Source organism: Dermochelys coriacea, chromosome 3 (genome assembly GCF_009764565.3).
Source record: "Dermochelys coriacea isolate rDerCor1 chromosome 3, rDerCor1.pri.v4, whole genome shotgun sequence".
NCBI classification, from domain to species: domain Eukaryota; kingdom Metazoa; phylum Chordata; order Testudines; family Dermochelyidae; genus Dermochelys; species Dermochelys coriacea.
This window is the reverse complement of record NC_050070.1, coordinates 104378865-104400621: the sequence shown is the minus strand read 5'-3', so window position 1 is coordinate 104400621 and position 21757 is coordinate 104378865. Positions and strand designations below refer to the sequence as shown.

The window sequence follows — 21757 nt, the reverse complement described above, 5'->3', positions numbered from 1 at the left end:
ACTTGAATTTTAGCACATGATGTTCTGAAACAGTTAAGTAAGATGAACGATAGTTTTAATAGTGACTTGTATGATAGCATCTATTGAAAAGCTGATAGAGCAAGGTACAGAGTGCCCTCATTTTCCAGCTAAATCTAGGGAGGGTGATTCTCCTCTGCACTTTCCTGGATCTGGCCCTACAGGCCCAATCACTTATCCATGAAACTCACTAGGAGTTTTGGGTTAGATTTTGATCTCTGGCTTGTTTAGCCATGTAAAAAGTATGCATGGACGTCCTGCTGCAGTATATGCACCCAGGATATTGCTTTTATTGCATCTGGTATGCCAGTCTCAAATGGGAGGATGCAAATAAACTGGACAATATCCCATCAGAGCACCAGTTTTGCATAGAAGCTGCTGCTAGCCTCTCAGTTGCCAAGATTACTCTGTTTTTTGGTATGGCTGTAGCTTTCAGGCCTGAATCTGCTGGAAGGTGAGCATCCTTGACTCCCATAAAGGTCAGTAAGAGTTGAGGGTGTTGACTGTGCAACAGGATGAGGCCCTTTAGGTCTGAACAAAGTCATACTCTTAGAATGCTACTAAGAATATACTACTACTATATACTGGACTGAGGCAGAACCCAACCTGCTAATGCTTACTCATCTAATTGTCCCATTGGCCTCAATGGAAAAAGTCCCGTTGACTTGATGGTGGCAATATCATTTCTGACAATAATGTTTAGTATGAGCAAGTTTCAGAGACTAAGCGAATTTAAGTAAAAAAAAAAGGACACACTTTATTTATCTACAAGGCAGTACATTGTCATATCAAAAATTAAGTGCAGATGAAGCTGCACCAAATGCTATTAAGGCAGCAAAGTCAGAGTCTTATTAAAAACAAAAAAAATCAGTGTTCTTGCCATATCGGTAGAGGTTTGGTACGGCAGTATAAAGAACCATACATTTCTAAGAACCTGATTCAGTACGTGAAACCCAAGTTAGGGGACAATTAGGCTAAACATGGAACGAAACAGACAACATGAACAAGACAGCGTTCTCCCAAACATATGAAGGTGCAATGCATGCTCTTACAAACCAATGAGAAACAAAACACAACCAGACAAAAAATAAAAAAGAAATCTCCCAGGAACAGTGTTCAAAAGTATTGCTTATAAAAAAAGGGGGAGGGGGAAAGTAAATATATAAAAAAATAAAATAAAAAAGGTCTGAAATGCTAGTGCAGAGTCAATTAGCTAACACCAAAGTTTGTTTTCTTTCCATATAAAGCTCTACTGCCCCTTTTACACTAGCAGCACGTCTACATGCTAAAGTCCATAGCAGCAAAACACAGTATCCATTTGGCATTTACAAAATTAAATTACTGAATAAAAATATAATTTGCTCTCATAAATCTATGTTTCATACAGTAATAATTTTTAAAGCAAGCTAATAAAAATCCCCCCAAAACAGAAACACACAATGTATAAGTGGTCTAAAACCATAACAAAATCAAATAGTACTTCAAACGGTATGGATTTTTGAGCATTCACAATCTTGATCAGTTTCCCCCTTTGTATAGACTAGCGTTTGTAGTAATGCTTTTTTTATTGCAGTATTTTATATCAATGCATTTTGTTCAGTGATTTAGAATAAAACTGTCTGAGTACCTGCTCTTTATAAAAACCCTACACATTTTGTCACTGAAATAACAATACTGGTGTATTATGTCTGCTTGATCTGAAAAAGTACAAAAAAAATCACTTGATTTTTAAAAGTCTGCATTAAGATAATAATTAATTGATTAAAATTCAATACCTAATAATTTAGGCAAGTGTCATTTATTTAAAAAAATCCTTTTAAGTTGGGTGAAATCCAACAAGAATATGCTCAGTGACTAAATGCACTTTGTGCTGCTCCCAACTGTTGTACCACAACAAAAATATGTTCTTCTCCCATTCGTGAAAAGTTTTCATGTAGAGGAATGGTGAATTCCAGGTCAATGTGAAGTGTTTTGAAAACTATAATGCTTGTCTGTAGACCCTTTACATGACCAGAGTCCGTGCTGAGAATGCATTCATGTATTTGCGTGCCTGCTCGGTAAGGATCATCTGATCCTCTATCTTCCCACAGGATGCTGATTCCCAGGCATTGCTCAGGTGCTAAATTTTAAAAACAAGGAGAGAAGTTAGGGTCTGGTAGAATATTATTTATTTTTTTGTATCATGGTAGCACCTCCAGGCCCCAACTCAGATCAGACCCCAAGGTGCTAGACACTATGCAAACATACTCGGAGACAGTCCCCCGCCCTGAAGAATTTAACATCTAATTAGACAAGATATACCAAGGAAATATTATTCCATTTTACAGATGGGCAACTGAGGCAGAGAAAGAGATTAAATGATTTACGATCAAACAGGCAGAGCAGGGAATGGAACTCAAATCTCCTCAGACTTAGAAGGCTGTCCTTCCTCTGTACAAGAGTATCTTCAGAGAGTCCCCTTCTCTTGCCTTTCTAGTAAAGGCCTAATTAGCGATGTTCTTTGCAGGTTAACCCTAACACTGCTCTGACATTAAAAATTACAGGCACCTGTAAATTCCTGCTGGATTTTTAGACTATAAAGATAGATTCTACCTGCCTCTGCACCCCTCAACCAGATTTGATGATCATGACAGCAGCTAACAAATAGTTCAACCTTCTCAGCCACTTTTACCTATGCGTAGTCATTAGCACATACCCAGTCATAGATCCACTTTAGCAGAGAGGAGGAAGAGGAGGAGAACTGGCTTTCAGCAGAAATAACATGCTAATTATAATTGAAGACATTCAAGTTCTTGGATTATTTACAGGGACTGGAGACTGTTCAGTACAGTGTTACGCTGAGATAAACATATCCACGGTGAGGGCTGCGCACAGTGTGTTTGTTTACTCACTATACAGGTGAAATGTTCTTCATTGCCTGGAGCCATAATTAGTGTAGGAATTTCAGCTCCTGGAATTTACTAACACACACATTTTTCCTCTGATCTACTTTTGTTGTTCAAACTAACACTTTTGCCAGGGCAATTTACCATCTAAACACACAACTGCATTATTAGGCAGTGCAAGCCATATAAATTTCTGTGTTCCAAACATCTAAACATAATTTCTTGATTCAAAATTGTTTGCTAAGAGGGGAATTGTTCTGTTGTTCACAACAAGTTGGTGGATCTCCTGATTGCCTGAAGATCTAAAAGTGTGGCCAAATCAGCAGAAACAAACACGAATCCTCCTTTGCCTGCAACATGCAGCATCTTGTACATTTCAAGATCCACACTGCTTAATTACATGGTCATTATTTGCCCTAATTCTAGGACTCTAGATTAAAGCATGTGCTGTTTAAGGTACTTGTTTTGGCCTACTGAACACATAATAGTCTCCTTAGTTAGTCTCTAACCTGAATTTATATAGATTATCATCCTAACTGGGAACAATGTTATTTGAGACACATTTAGGTTTGATGTGGAAAGCCATGGAACCCAGTATATAATTTGATTGATTATATACATGTGTTATCCTAGATAACATTTAACAAATATCCCCAATAAAAACTTTGCTGTGCAGGGTGCTGTACAAATACATAAGCAGATGTACTCCTTGCCCAAAAGGGTTTACAATCTGAAAGAGAGAGAATAAATGAGGGAAAGGGATACAACACATAAGAAGTGGGATCCAGGTGAAAGCTGCTGCACATCATATTATATCTGGATTTTTCTTTTTTAATTTATTTTTTGCCTTTACCCATTTATTTTTAGATTCCAAATGTTGGGTCTGATCCTACAGTCTTTTTGCATGCAAAACTCCCACTGACTTCCAGTAAAGTCCCCCACCCAGAAGGAGTGCTAGGTCAGACATGAAATCATTAGGCTCTGCATGTATCTGTGAAGAGACATGTCATACACCTAGTTCAACCCAACCTCATCTTGTCATACACCGTGTGGTGTGACTCCGTCTAGATTACATACCACAGCTAAAAAGCAGGTGTGACATACTTTTCACTTCACAGACACACGTGACATGCCTCAAAATGCTGCAACTTCCTCGTATGTTTTAGGTAAACAGCTTCCAGGGTTCAATTTTCAAAAGCACCTAAGTCATTGAGAAGCCTAGTTAGATTGACTTTCAATGGGAGTTAGACACCTAAGTGACTTAGGTGCTTGTGAAATGTTTATCCCCCACATTTCTGGATTCTCTCTCAAAAGGGTCAAATTAATTTCTGGCGTAACGCCACTGATTTTACTACAGGGTCGAATTTGGCCTCTAGTAAATAGTTGAAAGAAAACTTTCCCCTGTTTGGTCATTCCAGAAGTCTGATGTTTTAAATGACAAAAGTATGTGTCCATTTTCCTTCTGAGCTTCTGAAGTTTCAATGTGCTGGTCTACAAAAGTGGGTTCAGTCTTCCTTTAAATAGCTGAAAACATATGGCAGCAAGATTCCATCTGTCTCAAGCTGACAATTTTTTAAAAATGGAACTAAAATCATGCAGAGAGTGTCCCAATTTCATAAACGATTCTTGAGTGTCAGGTATTTTTACATTGGGCTCTTTGCATTAAGAGATGTATGTGTTAAAAACCCATGTATCCTGCCATCTCCATATCTCAGCAGGCTGCTACATGTCTGTTATTCCACTTAAAGCATTAAATAACATTTTCACCACATTGGCCTTCATTTAAGTGAGTGTCAAGATGGAAGAATCCAATGAAACAGTACCAAACCCTACTTTTGGTATCTGTTGTCTCCCATGCCACAATGAGAAAGCAGAGTTAGATCAGGCACAAAAATATTATGAGGGGGTAGAGGAGAATTCAGTGGATACACAACATGCATCAATTTTAAGTGACTTATGTCTATAGAGAAGAACTCATATGATGACGGAATTTGGCTTCTAATATGTTTTCTATCTGTACTAGAAATTTAGACTTCATTAATTCTCCCTCCCCCCACACACAAAGTACCCGTGAACAGACAAATTCTTTAGTCCAATTTAAGTCAGTATGAGTTTTGTTTGAATAAGGACCACGGAATTTGGACCAAAGTACCTGTATGATTTCTATTAAAGTTTTCACTCTTGTCGTTTGGTATTCAGATAATGTTTTAAGAAAGTTAGAACAAGCCCCTAACAAAGCACAATGCCTTTGCTCTGCCAGCCTTGCAGCTCACTTCTGGAGGCATGTGTTAAAGTCATCTGAACTCAAGCAATTCTACTTCCACTCTTGGCACAGATCGTTAGGTCTCACAACCCAGGCAGAGCACATTTCCGGATGTGAATACAAAAGTCGAAAGAAGCCACTTTGTAAAGAGGGAAAAGCAACTTGGAGGCTGAGAAGCACAATGAATCAGATCAGCAAAAGCATCAACATGGCTCAGTTTCAAGAGAATTTCAACATGAGTGCAAAAAGCAGAGCCTAATATTCACATCAAAAGATTAAAAGAAAGGGACAGGGGTTGACCAGAAAGCTAGAGACATAAAGGAAACAGGTCAGAACCAGGCACTAAAATACACCTTTTAGAGAGCCGTCATTACCTTCCCTGTTTCAGAGCTCACTTAACAGTGCCTTACATAGGCAAAACTGTTGCCGTCAATAGGAGTTTTGCTGCACAAAGACTAAAGGATTGGGCCCATAATTAGAAGCTTTAGGGCATGATCCAAAGCGCACTGAAGCCTAATGGGCTTTGGATCAGGCCTTTAAGTCTCCATATGGGTAAGAATTCTTTCAGTTTTCTGTTACCAATATTTCTGTAGCAGTATTTTTGTTTATTCACTGACAGTTTTTTCCCTCTTTAAAATTAGAATAATGGAAAAAAAACAGAATATGTATGCTACCATGAGTTCCCATACAATTAAGAGACCTGTGGTACAATTCTAGCCATGTCATTCTCCTTGGTTCATTTTTTGCATCAGTAATCCTATCAGCACATCCTTCTCTTGGCAGAGGAATTATCTCACTTATCCTGTAACGTGCCTTCAGCTGCCCCAGGCAGAAGTGAACTGTAAACAAACTGTTAAAGCTTTAACTGGGATATCCAATTAAAGCACTTTAAATAAAAACTTGGATCCTTTAAAGAAAACAGAACAGTAAGGCAAGACAAGGCTGTGCAAAGGTGCTTTTCTGACAGGACTAGCCTTTCTGCACCCAGAGTATGAATTCCTTATATTATGCAGTCTGTATATTTTTAACACGTTCTTTCAGCATTACCACACTGTACCTGCTGAGAATGGTACTCGCAACGAGCACTTCTGTAGTCACGTAATACAGAGCTACTACACTGATGGAAATATAATAAAAATCTTGGGCAAAGGCACATATTGGAAGATATATTTAAAACTCCCTGGACCAGATTCTGATCTCAGTTAGGCCAGTGAAAATCTGCAATTGCTTCACTGAAGTTATTGATGTTCCTCTACATCTGCCCAGGTGCATCTGAGCAGCATTTGGCCCAGTTGTTCTTACATTAAAGAAACTGTCACAGACATTCTAAGGGGTGAGACTATTGAGAGTGTTTTACCCTCCTTCTCTACTTAAAGAGTATGTGGGGTACTGAGACTAATTGCAACCTATACTGATATTTTATGGCTCAGTTACAGCATGCCGTTAGAAGCAGGGTTACAGTAGAAATGCAGAGCTCCTTACTTAACAGTAACAGCAGAATAGATGCCCTAATAAAGTATTTCCCTAACAGAACATAATACCCATCAAATATAACCTTAAGCTTCCCTATTTCATCAGTATTTGGAACTGAGGCATGTTTTTTCACTAGCTATTTATCAGTTCCATGTGAAGATTAATGCGCATGTCAAGTTACCGTAAACCAATTCTACTTCATTTGCTTAGCGAATAATCAGTTCTAATTTGCTTAAGTAGCAGCAATAGAACAACACTAAGGGATATGACTACACTGCAAGTAAACACCCGTGGCTGAATCATTCAGCTGAATTGGGCTTGCAGGGTTCTAAAATTGTGCTGTAGACATTTGGGCTCTGGGTGAAGCCTGGGCTCTCGGACCCTACGGGCTGCAGCCTGAGCCTGAACATCTACACTGCCATTTTACAGCCCCACAGCCAAACCCCGGCATTTCCAAGGCAGCTGACATGAGCCAGCCACAGATGTTTAACTGCAGTGTAGACATTGGCTCTTACTGGGGCACTGAGCAATCCCCTCCCCAACTTGGTGTTCTTCCAATTGTACAGATACGTAGCCCACTCTTGCTAAATAAAATAAAATGTCAAGGCCCTTTGGCTTTTATTATTATACTGATTATATCAATGTTAGGAACAAGTATTTGGTAGTGATAGGAATCCTACTTCAGGCAACATTCACATTTGGAACCAACGAGAGTTTTTCTGGGTAAGGATAATGAGACAAACGCTGAACACCTGTCAGATTTTGTTCCCAAGTAAAGACTTCAGGATTTTCCCTTTAGATTTTTCTTCCTCCTTTAGATTACATTCTTTCAATTCAAAGCTCATGTTAATGCTGCAATAGCCTCTCTGCTGCCATGTGCCTGTACTCTTTCCGTGGTCTCTGAAAACTGTATGAAGGAACCACAGTTGTTAAGGCAGCAGTCACTTCTGATGCATTTGCTGCCCAGAGAACACAGTTGCACAGACTGATTGTCCCCTGACTTCTGACCTCTTCTGCTTTGCACAACTGAAGGAAGCAAGGGTGCCTGTGTATCAGCCATAGAACAGAGAGAAGGAGCTACCCAACTAGCAGAAAACATACTATACATCATGGCCACATTTCCCTCCACACAAAGTTCAACTCTTCTAGTGGGATTAGGGCTGTTCTGATCCCCTGCTTCACTCTGGGAACAGAGGGAAACATGGCCTTATGATCCCAATATCCCCAGAAAGCCAGTCACCAGCAGGTTCTTCACAAAGATCTCTGCTGCAAGCTATAGATGCTGTCTCATGTGTATGTGTTTTGCTTTGTAGCCTAACTTCAATGTCCTGTAAGAAACTCCACAAAATAAAAAAGGAGAAAATTGAAGATCCTGTCAAATCATAACAATGGCCCTTGGAGAAGACTAACAAGGCTCCAGAGTAGAAGTAACTGTGTTTTTAACTTGCATTAAACTCATTCTTTAAAAGAAAATTAAGATTGTGACATAAACCATTGAAAGTCAGGAAATTCAAACTGAAGGGTGTCAGTCTGTGGTTAAAAAGAGGAAAGTGATGGGAGCTAAAGGTTTAAGAATGTGCTGTTTAAACATGCAGAGCTTGTACAACATGTAGTTTCCTTTTGTTATTTCTAAACAAATCAATTTTTTTAGACGTTTTCTATTTTAAAATGGCTGCTGTGAGGTGATGTGTTTTACCAGAGTGAAGACTGCGGGAATGGGTGTGCAGTCTGTGATTTAGCCTGATTTTTTTTCCCGGGTATTGTATATTTTGTGATCGTTCTTGTAATCTGATAGACTAGTGAATATGTTAGTTTATTGGGTGAATATATATAAATGAATAACATGAATATATATAAATGTTCTTTAAAAGCATACATATTACACTTGAACAGCCAAATCCTAAAGTCTTTACAGAGCCAGGTTTTACTCAGACAAAATACCACTGAAGTGAATCAGTTTACCTGGGTAAGGACTTATCCCTAAGTCTTATCTCTTGAAGTCCTTACTCAGGCAAAAGTCCATCTGCAGTGAAATGGAGTTTTGTTTGAATGATGACCATGAAAGGACTCTGGGTGAAATTAACCCATCACATAAAGCCCAAACACAGTACACTCTGAACGGCTTGGGGGACATCCAAAGCTTTCAGATAACTGGGTGTTTGGATAAACAAAGATGTTTGTTTGAGCTGGGGTCTAGCTTCAGGCTGGGCAGTAAAGGTTCAGGTACAGCTACTTTAAAGTGGGTGCATAAAACTGTTCCCGGAAACTAGTTGTCAGTGGTTCACAATCAAGCTGGAAGGACATATCAAGTGGGGTCCTGAACGGATCAATTCTGCATCTGGTTCTCTACAATATCTTCATCAATGATTTAGATCAGAGGTGGGCAAACTATGACCTGTGGGCCACATCCAGCCCGCGGGACTGTCCTGCCGAGCCCCTGACCTCCTGGCCAGGGAGGCTAGTCCCCGGCCCCTCCCCCACAGCCATGCCACTGTGCGAGCAGCGCGGCTTGAGCACACCCACCTCCCAGGCTTTCCGATAAGTCTGTCCTGCTGCTGGCATGGTAAGGGGGAGGGAGGGGTTGGATAAGGGGCAGGAGGTCCCAGGGGGCAGACAGGGGGAGGTTGGATGGAGTGGAGGTGGCAGTCAGGAGACAGGGATTGGGGGGGTTGGATAGGGGTTGGGGTCCCCAGGGATCAGGGGGCCTCAGGGGGGCAGTTAGGGGACAAGGAGTAGGGGGGTTGGATGGGTTGGGGGGTCTCTGGGGGCCTGTCAGGGACTGGGGGTGTGGATAGGGATTGGCGCAGTCAGGGGACAGGGAGCAGGGAGGATGGATAGTGGGTGGGGTCTCGGGGGGCAGTTAGGGGTGGGGGGTCTTGGGAGGGGGCGGTTAGGGGACAAGGAGCAGGGGGGGTTGGATGGGTCGGGGGTTCTGAGCGGGGCAGTCAGGGGGCAGGAAATGGGAGGGGGTGGATAGGGGGCGGGGGCCAGGCTGTTTGCAGAGGCACAGCCTTCCCTACCCGGCCCTCCATACTGTTTCGCAACCCCGATGTGGCCCTCGGGCCAAAAAGTTTGCCCACCCCTGATTTAGATAATGGCATAGAGAGTATACTTATAAAGTCTGCAGATGATACCAAGCTGGGAGTGGTTGCAAATGCTTTGGAGGATAGGATTAAAATTCAAAATGATCTGGACATATTATTTCAGACCATTTCTCCAAATAGGATGAAATTCAATAAGGATAAATGCCAAGTACTCCACTGAGGAAGGAACAATCAATTGCACACATACAAAATGGGAAATGACTGCCTAGGAAGGAGTACTGCGGAAAGGGATCTGGGGGGTCATAGTGGATCACAAGCTAAATATAAGTCAACAGTGTAAAGCTGTTGCAAAAAAAGCTAACATCATTCTGGGATGTATTAGCAGGAATATTGTAAGCAAGACATGAGAAGTAATTCTTCTGCTTTACTCTCTGCTTATTAGGCCTCATCTGGAGTATTGTGTCCAGTTCTGCATGCCACATTTCAGGAAAGATGTGGACAAATTGGAGAAAGTCCAGAGGAGAGCAACAAAAATGATTAAAGGTCTAGAAAACATGACCTATGAGGAAAGATTTAAAAAACTGGGTTTGTTTAGTCTGGAGAAGAAAAGACTGAGGGGGGACATAACAGTTTTCAAGTACATAAAAGGCTGTCACAAGGAGGGAGAAAAATTGTTCTCCTTAACCTCTTCAAGATAGGACAAGAAGCAATGGGCTTAAATTGCAGCAATGGAGATTTAGGCTGGACATTAGGAAAAACTTCCTAACTGTCTGGGTAGTTAAGCACTAGAATGAATTGCCTAGGGAAGCTATGGAATCTCCATCACTGGAGATTTTAAAGAGCAGATTAGACAAACACCTGTAAGGGATGACCTAGATAATACTTAGGCTATGTCTACACTAGAGAGCTTACAGTTGCACAGCTATACCGATGCAGCTGCACCGCTGTAAGATCACTCACGTAATGGCTCTATGTCGACTGGAGAGAGCTCTCCCATCACCATAATTAATCCACCCACAATGAGCTGCATGAGAAGCTCTCCCGCCGACACAGTGCTGTGCACACTAATGCTTTTTGCAGGCATAATTTATGTCACTCGGGGGTGGAATATTCACATCCCTGAGCAATATAAGTTTTGCCAACATCAGTGGTAGTCTAGGCATAGCCTTAGTCCTGCCTTGAGTGCAGGGGACTGGAGTAGAAGACCTTCCCTTCCGTCTTACGATTCTATGATTACTAGTAAACCTACCTAGGTAGAAAACATTTAGAAAATGGAGCGGGGGGGGGGGAACAATGTAAGGGAAAGCTTACTGAATCTGGTTATGCACTAAAGAGTTTCAGCTGTTTTGTACCTGTTAGAAAAAACATTCTGCTTTTACTACATATACAGGATCCTCCTGTAGTGGATGAAATGAAGCTGATGAGAGTATAATTGTCCCTACAAGTTGGAGAGAGAAATACTGGCCCAAATTCATCACTGATGTAAATCCACTGGTGTCAACAGTTACATCAGGGATGAATTTGGTTCTTTTGTTCTTTATCTGCATGTCACTAATGCTAATTTGGATTTGTTATGAGAGACACAAAGTCAAACCCTGATGCTGCATTACTATAAAATGGCTGTAATTCACCTCTGGGGAGAAAACAGATAAGTCATAATAGGTAAGCATTTCAGCCTGTAGCTTCATTCTTAATTTTTATTTTATATTTGGGTTAAACATTGAATGTCTCTTTGTCAAATATGGAGAAGAAAAGAATTTAACCTTTGAACTATTGTTCCAAGGTGTCTTGTGTCAGCTACTTGTTTTTGTATTTTTTACTACTAGTTCTTCTTTCAGTTTCCCAGTTACTAAATATTAGGCTAAGTTATTAAGTCAGTTTTTATTCCGTCCCTATTTAGGTAAAATACCCTTTGGCCAAATCCTGAGAGGTCCTGAAAACTCAACTGAACATCCTTAATGCCCACTGAAGTCAACAGTATTTTTATCTAATGGAAATGTGTCAAGATTTTGTATAGAAATTAGGCTGATATATTAGTCGGTATACATAGCAAAACTCTCCACAGATACTGATATGAGGAAAGAGGAAAAAATAGAATAAGGCTCTTGGTTGATAACAGTTAATGAAGAAATTTACTTTGACAAAATAGGATATGTAACTTAATTTACTATTTCCAAAGATCAAAATATCCCATTCACCAGACAGTAATGTTTTGTAAGTCACTAGGGGAGGGATTTTCAAAAACTCCTAAGGAGCACAAGTGCTGATTTTCAATGGAATTTCTGCTCCTATGTCATTTAGGGAGACAAAGTGGGTGAGGTAATAGCTTTTACTGGACCAACTTCTGCTGGTGACAGACACAAGCTTTCAAACTACACAGAACTCTTCCTCAGGTCTGGGAAAGGTAATAAGGGCATGGCTACACTGGAAACTTCAAAGCGCTGTCACAGGAGCGCTCCCGTGGCAGCACTTTGAAGTGTGAGTGTGGTCGAGTGTGAGCACTGGGAGAGAGCTCTCTCTAGCTTTAAAGCGCTCTGACTTGCTGTGCTCAGGGAGGTTATTTTTCACACCCCCGAGCCAGCAAGTTAGAGCGCTATAAAATGTAAGTGTAGCCAAGCCCTAAGAGCCTCACAGCTTGAGTGCAAGAGCAAACAGATAGTTCAGCGTAAGTAGTTAGCACATATTCTAAGGGACCATTCAAGGTAGAGTGGTCCATTAACACCCCTGTAGTCATAGGATAAAAAGAGGGGCCATAAATCCAGTGTCTCTATTCAGTCCATGATTTTTAGTGTCTAGCAAAGTTATGAATTTAAGCTCCCAGGCTGGTCTTTTGAATGTGTTGTGCAGGTTTCCTATTTCATTTAGTCATTTTGGAAAATATCACCCTAGAACAGTGGTCGGCAACCTATGGCACGTGTGCCAAAGACGGCACGTGAGCCAATTTTTAATGGCACGCTGCTGTCTGCCGGAGACGGCAGACAGCAGTGTGCCATTAAAAATCCTGCCCGGCCCGCTCTTCTCCGCCCCCCCGTTCTTTCCTTGCAGGGCAGGCAAGCTTCCCCTCTCCCCCCAGCGTGCTGGGTTCCTGCCCCTCCTCCTCTCCCTCCCTGCGGCTGATCAGCTGATGGCCCTTGCTATGAGCCAGCCGCAGCGCGCTCTCTGCTCCGGGGACCTTGGGGAAGGGGGTAGAATTGGCATACGACCACCACGACCCCATCCCCAGCCCTGACCCCTGCACTCTCCTCATACACCCCTAGCCCTCTGCCCTGATCCCTGCACCCCCCCACACACCCCCAGCCCTCTGCCTTCACCCGTGCACCCTCCCCACATCCCAGCCCCGTGCCCTGACCCCTGTACCCCCCCACAACCCCAACCCTGACTCCCGCACCCCCCACATACCCAGCCCCTCCAGCGCTCTGCCCTGACTCCTGCACCCTCCTCACACACCCCCAGTCCCCTGACCTGACTCCCACACCCTATGCCCTGATTCTTGCACCCCCCCACATCCCCACCCCCACCCCTTGCACCAAACGGGAGACCCTGCACCCCCGCCACACATTCCCACCTGCACCCCTCGCACCAAATGGGAGCTGCCCAGGTAAGCTTCTTCTTAAACATTTTGAAAACCTTGTTTACATATGACAATAGTTTAGTTATATAATATATAGACTTATAGAGAGAGACCTTCTAAAAACGTTAAAATGTATTACTGGCATGTGAAACCTTAAATTAAAGTGAATAAATGAAGACTCGGCACACCACTTCTAAAAGGTTGCCGACCCCTTTCCCATGAATCTTAAAATTCAGTTGGGGTTTACTTTTCCATGGAAGTGTTCAGGATTTAGCTAGACATCTCTCAGTAATGCAACCTGATCTTATACATATTGACTAGAGCATACTGAATTTTTTTTTTTTTTTGGACAGAATGCTTTTTCACCAGAAAATGCTCTTTTGTCTAAACTGCTGATTGTCAAACTGGGGAGGGGGCTGCAATTCCAAAGGCGTGACGAGGTTATCAGAGGCATGGTGGCTGTCTGTGCAGCAGGGAGAGCAGGCAGGAAGTTCCCAGTGGTTGGGGACAGGAAGAGAAAGCACAGTCCTGCTCCGCCCCAGCAGCAGCCTGCTGCTCTCCCCTTTCTCAGTTCCCTGGCCACTGGGGACTCCCTGTGTGCTCTTCCTATTGCTGCCTTGTCCTGTCCTGGATACCTGGCAGACCACAGCCCCGCATATTTTAAATCCTCTGGAGCCTGCAGGAACAAGAGGCTCTGGGCAGTGAGGGAGGGAGGGGGAGGACCCTGGTCTGCTCCAGTCTGTGCTGCCACAGGCACCTCTGAAGATGAAGCCAGTTGGGGTCCTGCAACCACTCTGGATATAAGCTGTCCTCTGCTCTCAGTGAGTCACTTTCTTCCCCAGATGGGCGGGAGTTGGGGAAGAGGCCTATATGTGATTCCCATGGAGAAGGGGGGTGCCGCAAAAAAAATTTGGGAACCTCTGGTTCACACGGAAACTTTACATTGGCATGTGTCGATTTTAAAGAAATTGGGTTTAGAAAAGAATATGAAAAAGAAGCATTCTGATACAGTGAAAATGTTCCATTTAATTGTTGGAATGGAACACTTTTTTTTAAAACAAACTTTCACTTAGGAAATTATTTTATATTATTAAATGTATACATATATTTAAAACTCAGCTTCAAAACAAACTGTTTCAATTGGCCCAAAGCAAAATTTTTTCAAAAATTTGGTTCTGCTGGAAATTTCTAAATTCTTTGTTTTCATTCCAATTTGGAAAGAGAACAAATTTAAAAACACTGGAATTTCCTGCTAAATAGAAATTCTGGTTCTCACACAGTTCTACTACTGATATTAACATATTATTAACCTTTGAAAAGAAGAAACATGGACAGACTTATGATCTTTTAATATACTGCTTTATATACCATGGTTTAGCTAATTAATCAAAGGCAGATTTTGCTGCTTTGTTGAACTGTTATAAATAACCAACTTTCCTATTAATGCAAATTCAAAAGTAGATTGTTTATCTGTAAAACTATTCTTAATCTGTATGTATTAAAGTAAAGGTGATTCATAAATGCTGAATCATGCTATTACTAGCTAGAGAGGGAGGGGAGGAGTATTAGTGGTATACTGTAGAACACATGCCTGAAAACTAGGAACTATGGGATTCTAATCCCCACTCTAACAATGATGCACTCTCTGGCACTGGGCAAATCACTTAAATGTCTCTGCCTCAGTTTTCCCCACCCGTAAAAGGGGAATAATGTTGTTTAGCCACCTACCTTAAAATGAACGCTGTGAAGGAAGATTAATTATTCAGTATCCGTAAAGTGCTTTATTCTTGTTTTATTCAATTTCCTAACTTTTTACTGTTGTTTTCTAGGGTCTGATTCAAAGAACATAGAGATCAGTGGGAGGACTTTCCATGACCTAACTGGATCAGACCCTATGTTGTTTCTTTGAATGTTAAAGGCTAAATATTTATATGTTAAAATTTGGCAAAACATACATATGTAAACACTTAATGAATCTAGCCTTATTCAAATTACAGTAAAACATACAAACATTTAATACAGTCAAGAGAGACCGATACCAAAAGCTGGACAAAAAACTTGTTGAGTTAAGAGGTTTTCAAGTGATAGAGTTAAACCAAATAAATGTGTTAGTCTCTAAGGTGCCACAAGGACTCATAGTTGTTTTTAGAGTTAAACATGTGTCTCTGTTATCCTCTTATTTTCAGCTAAGAAAGGACTAGCTTGACTGTGCCAGTCTGCTACATTGTATTGTATGGAGTACCACTGAATGCACAACCAGATAAAGTGAGGCCATCAGTTTGCTAAACCTTGGTCAATTAATCTTAAGATATCACCTCTCTGCACCTGAAAACTTGTTAAATCATTCTGTAAGAGATGTCTGGTATACATATAAAGAGATATTTATATCTGAAGATCAATTACCTGCAACGGACTAGCCAATGGCCTGTTTCTAGGTACTGCAAATGTTTTGTGAATGCTTTCATCCTCTTCTGACACTGGCATCTTTAAAACGGAACTAGTAAGAAGATTCTAAACAAAAAAAGAAGAGGGAATATTTAGAGGAATTTTCATAACACTAAATTTAGAAAGACCACAAACAATATTTAAATGTTTTAAAAACAGATCCACCCTAATTGCACACTGGATAATAGCATGCCTTGTTGCATTGGGAGCTTGGACCCTCTCATCCCTGAAACCTGATTATAGAGCAGCATTATAAAGTGTAGAGTAAGGCCCTGATTCAGTAAAGCACTTAAGCAATCCTAATGAACTGAATAGAACTACTCAGAGGTTTAAAGCTAAGCACATGCTTTGCCAGAATGGGACCCAAGTGGAAATTCATCTCTTCTACCAGTTCTAACTCTGTGATCTAGTCGCTTTTATATAGAGGTACAGCTCTCTTCTAAGTGGATGCCTTTTACAAAGACAGTCGGGAATGCCACACCTATATCTGAATGCCTGAAACTCCCACTGTCTTCAGTGGGAGTCACCAAGGTCTAATTAAGACCAGAATTGCCCCTTGTCTTTCACATATGTGTAAAATACACAAACACATAGATGGCACTACATACATAATGAACCAATACTTTTCCTGTTAGGAAGTTCAAAAATAAATTGTTCTGTCTCTTGCCCTTAAGAATATTGGATTAAAAATGACAAGAGAGTTCTGGAGTTTGTACACTTGTACGTACGGGCACATCTTCCATAGTAGATGCATGTGTGAAGAGCTGAGTGTTCAGGTTTTCCCCTTCCCAGTGATTCGAGCAAAAGAAGTTTCCAGCTTTAGCTGTTGGAGACTCCACCTGGAAGCAGAAAAGGAACCATGTGTTAAAAGGCAAAATCCATGAGAATATTTATGCTTTAAGTTCCTCAGCAACTGGACTGGTCTGCAGGGTCCAGGTGTCCAAAGCCACAATTTAGCCCTTTGTAGCAATTTTGTTCTTTACATCCAAAAATTCTTAAATACTCAATTAAAAAATAATAGATATTTGAATATGTGCATTCAGATATTCACTAGTTCCACTTTCAGTTATTTATACAAGTTGTAATCTTTTTTTAAAAGTAGTGACAGAACATGTATTTTGGGGCTTCACATAAATGATAAATTAATGTAATGAGATATTTTCAAACCACCGGACTTCTAGGTCACTCTGTAGTTTGGTCCCCATTCGGTTATTTTATATATTTCACCAATATTAGAAAAATTAGTCTAAATTTCTGGACAAATTTACCTTTATAAGATGCAAATAATGCACATTATAATAGCCTGAACCAACTCCCACTGGAATCAACAGAGACTTCCAATGAAGTCAAGGGGAGATGACTTGGGTACTAATAGCTAAGGCTGCGTGTTGGTCATGGAGTTCACAGAAGTCATGGATTCCGTGACTTTCTGTGACCTCAGTGACTTCTGCAGTGGCCGGTGCTGGCTCAGGGGTTGCCTGAGCTGGCAGCCCTTGGTCCAGCAGCAGCAGTCTAGATGTGGGAGGGGGCTCAGGGCTGGGGAAGGAGGTTAGTATGCCCCCGGGGGTGGAGGGTGCTTACCTGGGAGGGGTATCTGGCTCCCACTGGCATGTCTCCACAGCTCCTAGGCGGAAGGGCCAGGGAGGGACCGCTCTTGCAGCTCCAATTGGCTGCAGTTCCCGGGCAATGGGAGCTGCACCTGCGGAGCTGGCGCTTGTGGAAGGAGCAGCGTGTAGAGCCCCCGGCCACCCCTCCCCCTAGGAGCTGCAGAGACACAAAGCTGGGTAGGGAGCCTGTGAGCCCCACCAACCCTCCCCCGCCCCCAGAACCAGCGTGGGTCCCAGGCCACCCACTCAGCACTCACAGCACCCCTAAACCGCCACCCCACCCCCCTGAGCATCCATGGCCCCCCAGCCCAAGTTTTAGTTTGGGGTATATAGTAAAAGTCATGGACAGATCACAGGCCGTGAATTTTTGTTTACTGCCCATGACCTGTCCATGACTTTTACAAAAAATACCCAGAACTAAAACACAGTCTTACTAATATTATTAGGACTAATTATTTAGCTCATGTGTTTTATTATTAGCTCAGGCACTAAGATCTTGGTATTCACCTGGAAAAAAAGACACCTCTGATTGTTTGAAAATAAGTTTGATAGAACTGTTTGCTGTGAAACTGATTTAGGTTGCTCCATGTAAAAGTTTTATGCCTTACCTCTTGTTTGATTTTCTTCACCAAAGGGATTCCACTTTCGTGTAGCCCAGACACAATACCAGATTCATCAGATTCTTGTTTGATAACATCGTGCAGGTCTTCTACAAGATGAGTTGGAGTTTGAGGCTGAAAGAAAAAAAAAATGTATAGTTTATGTCTCAGGCAATCCCTTCACACTAATATCCAAGTGACTTTTATCACCATTTCTTTCTTACCAGCATCTTCAAGGGGCCATATTTGATTTCTTGAGCTGCAAGTGCATTTTTGAATGGAGTAGGTGTTCTTGGAGAACTCTCCAATATTGACCTCTTGATGGCTGGAGTTCTGAAACTTTAAAATGAGTGAGAGAAAAATTTTGTTACAGAGAATGTGTTTGAGCATCTTTGTTCTGACCCTATAATTCAATGGAAAAGTGACCAACTGTTAAAGACTGATGGATTATTAAATTAAATTAATATTAAATATTATCCTGTGATAATGCCATGAGTTCACACTATGCTATTTTACTTTTATGGAGGAAGCACGTGTTTTAATAATTTAATGTAAAACAATAATCTAATAAATTGATGACTGTATATACATGATTGTTAGCCATTCAGAAACTCTATAATGAAAAATACAAGTATTTTTCTAAACTAAAGAAAATCCAAAGAAAATGCATCAACAAACAGGACTGTAACAAACAATCCAGCATTTTGTGCTGGCTGAGTCCTAAACTGAAAAAATAAACCCCGGAGAATCTGAAAATACAATGTTAAAATAAAAAGGACTTACATATTGTTTTCCTTCTGAGTCTTAAAAGTTTGGTCTCTGTGAAGTGGTGTTGTAACAGACACTTTATGACCACAGAGTGGAGTGGAAGTTAAAGTAGGATTGTCCAGGTCCAGATTTTCATGGTTGGCTGAGGTGTTTAAGAACTGCAGTTATGAAAAGAAAAAGCAATATGCACACCTAGATGATGAAGATGCCTTTGAGTAAAACTGGGGAAAAAAATCATCTTTCTATACAATTAACAAGATTATTTCTATTGACCCGCATATCATTGTATGTATGGCTATTAGTGTCTGATTACAGGGTAAGGGTGTTAACTCATGAGCAGCTGGTTGAGAGAATCATGAAGCAAAAATTAGCATTTCAAGTGCTGGAACTATGAACAAAAATTATTTTCTGTTCCAATAAGAAGCATTTACTACTACTCACAGAGCTAAATCTTAAGAACTCTATTCAGTTTTTAATCAAATAAACTGCAAATGACTTCCACCATCATTTGCCTAAGTAAGGCTTCAGTAAAAATAAATAAGGATTTCAGGAGTTGGCTCATAAAGTATGGTGGTTAAATTCCATTAAGCTTTATGTAAAATATTAGGCATGTTTTTAAATTAGTAAATAAAGTGTTTATTATAGGACACTGAACTCCTGTTATCTCTCTGAAAATAGAGTACTCCATTTGCACAGCACAAAATGAAAATTATAGCAAGCTACAAATGCACTGAATCTTCTGAAATGCAAGTATTGGACTGATTGAACAGGAGACAGTTGTATTATTTAGGTAAAGATTCTGCATTGGGAGGGTGTGGCCTTAACCTCACTTCCATCTCTAATGCTTATGATTCTATGAATTTAGTGGCATCATTACTCTGTTAGTCAAAGTTTTGCCAAAATATATATTACCCAATAGGCCTAGTCGTACTATATTTTTGTATGTGCATCTTTTTAATTTGTTACATCTCAAAATATGCACTTAGCTCAGTCAATAATATATGTTTAAATATACCTATTTGCAAATGTACCAGACCTTTAGATAAACAAAATGCATTTAATAACCTCCAATAAATTATTTTTCTCTCTTTAAGGATCATCAAAAAAGAAAACCAAGAAATCCACAAAGAAAAAAAATCATGCTGACATAATGCTACAGCTGTGACACAAAGCAACAAATGACAGGAAATTCGAAATGGAGATCAAGATGACCTTCATATACAAATTTTATCCCTGTCCCATCCCACCCCAAGAATCATTTGAATTTTCTGTCTGTTGTCAGTTTGTCTCACAATCTGCATGTTATTTTAAATAAACAGAGTTTGGGTTTTTCTGGGTCAGTGAATCACACCGCGTAAATGGACAGAGATGGGAAAGTGTTACAACGAACAGAAATGTTAAACTCTGGTAGTTGGAGGAATTAAAAGCAAGAGAAAGCAAACAACCATTTTCCCCTTCAAAACCACCAAGAATTAAAGAGACAATAAAAAAAGAGAATCAACAGTTAGCTTGCTGATAATCTAAACTCAGTGGTGAAGACTAACAGCAGTGAGAAGATTCAAACATGGAGTGAAATCAACAAGTGCAACAGCAATTAGTCATTTGTTCCAAAGGATTAGTTTCTAAACTGTAAACACTCTGGTGACTTTTGAGAATTAGTAACATCTGTGCAGAAGACTTGATCTACCTGCGAGGGAGAGAAGGGTAGGCTTTTGACAGGGGAGCGCTTAGGAGTTGAACTGCTGGCCTCAGCAAATATGAAGGAGCTACTGTAGCCACTGGCTAAGTGGCTGGAATGCCCTCTCTTTTTGCGAAGAATGACCAACGGAGCTGTGCTGCATTTTGAGGCAGATAAGGACTTTGGTGAGTCAAGAGAACCCTGACTCAACATTATTTTGCTCAAGTTTGTGCTAGAGCGTCCTTCAGGTCTACACGCATTGGCCTCTCTTTGCTGAAGCTGTAAGACTTTGCCTGAGGGAGTTTTGCTAGGCGAAGTGTCTGCTTCTTCAAAGAATTCAAAACTGCTGAGATCACCCCATGATGAAGGATCCTGAAACAACGTGGGAGGCACGGAACTATAAGACAGTATATAGTGCCACCTCATGAAAATACAGCATTATGATATGCCAGTAACAACAACAACAACAACAACAAAAAAGCCCTTCCCAATTAATTCACTTTGACCCTATTTTTTTGTGTAATATTATGAACACTTACTCATGTTTTTAATATATCCACTGAGTATATTAAACTGAATATTATTCCACTGGTATTGGAAACCGAATTCCTGAAAGTAGCAATGAATCAAGTGATGTCCTACCAATATTAGTTACATCAATATAGAGATAATATCTTCGTATTATGGAAGAATACGTTAATCAGTCTCCAAATGAAGCTCATCCCCTCTCTAACCAGGATGCTTGCAACTACATGCTGAATGAGTGTAGCAAAGTTTGAAATGTGCACCCTAGTTGTTATAAATTAAGATGACACCTAAAAACTCATATCAACGTAATAGCTCTATTTCAACTGACATACCCAAAAATCACAGTGAACAAAGGCCTATGTTAAATGCAGTAAGCCACTCAGTATTAAATTAAGGTTTCCAATTCTTTAAATATGCCATGCAAGCTCGTTAAGCTTTGAAAAGAGGCAGCTATTGATGTTATGTCCCACAGCAAGGAAGAATTCCAGAAAAGCATATAGAAGTGTGCACAATCACACATAAGCCTACAGACTCCTGACACTTTTGTCAGAATTAAATATCAAGCTGGTTTTGTTATCTCTAATTTGATTTAATTTTGAGATGGGGTATTATTAAGAGTCCATTTAAACCAGTGCTTCTCAAACTATCTGATGTGGCGGACCGGCAATTTTTTTTTCAATGTACCAGGGACTGGTACCATATTTGTGCCATATTATTATTGTATTCACATAGGCACATAGCACATCAGATCAGAAAAACTAACATTCTTCACTGTATTAATTGGAATGGGAGTGTGGCGTACTCGCAGAGATGTTCTCATTTAAATGCATTGAAGACTGACTGAAAGGCTTTGCGTCTGTGCAGATAGTATAAAATGA

General features: G+C 40.7%; 1 protein-coding gene across 7 annotated transcripts in view; it reads right to left on the bottom strand.

The window, feature by feature from the left end:
• Nucleotides 1–749: 749 nt before the first annotated feature.
• The window catches only part of MYB (MYB proto-oncogene, transcription factor), a 35918-nt gene continuing 14910 nt past the window's right edge, over nucleotides 750–21757 (bottom strand). For 4 of the 7 annotated variants that reach the window (XM_038397353.2, XM_043511014.1, XM_043511012.1 and 1 more), the window contains 7 exons: nucleotides 20361–20723; nucleotides 18689–18831; nucleotides 18130–18244; nucleotides 17915–18040; nucleotides 16428–16538; nucleotides 15658–15765; nucleotides 750–2137 (listed from right to left, as the gene is read on the bottom strand). In XM_038397353.2, the coding sequence (XP_038253281.1) occupies nucleotides 2021–2137; nucleotides 15658–15765; nucleotides 16428–16538; nucleotides 17915–18040; nucleotides 18130–18244; nucleotides 18689–18831; nucleotides 20361–20723 (1083 nt within the window). In that variant the 3' untranslated portion in view covers nucleotides 750–2020. The remainder of the gene's footprint in view (nucleotides 2138–15657; nucleotides 15766–16427; nucleotides 16539–17914; nucleotides 18041–18129; nucleotides 18245–18688; nucleotides 18832–20360; nucleotides 20724–21757) is intronic. The other 3 variants (XM_043511015.1, XM_038397354.2, XM_043511016.1) reach the window with 1 other exon arrangement.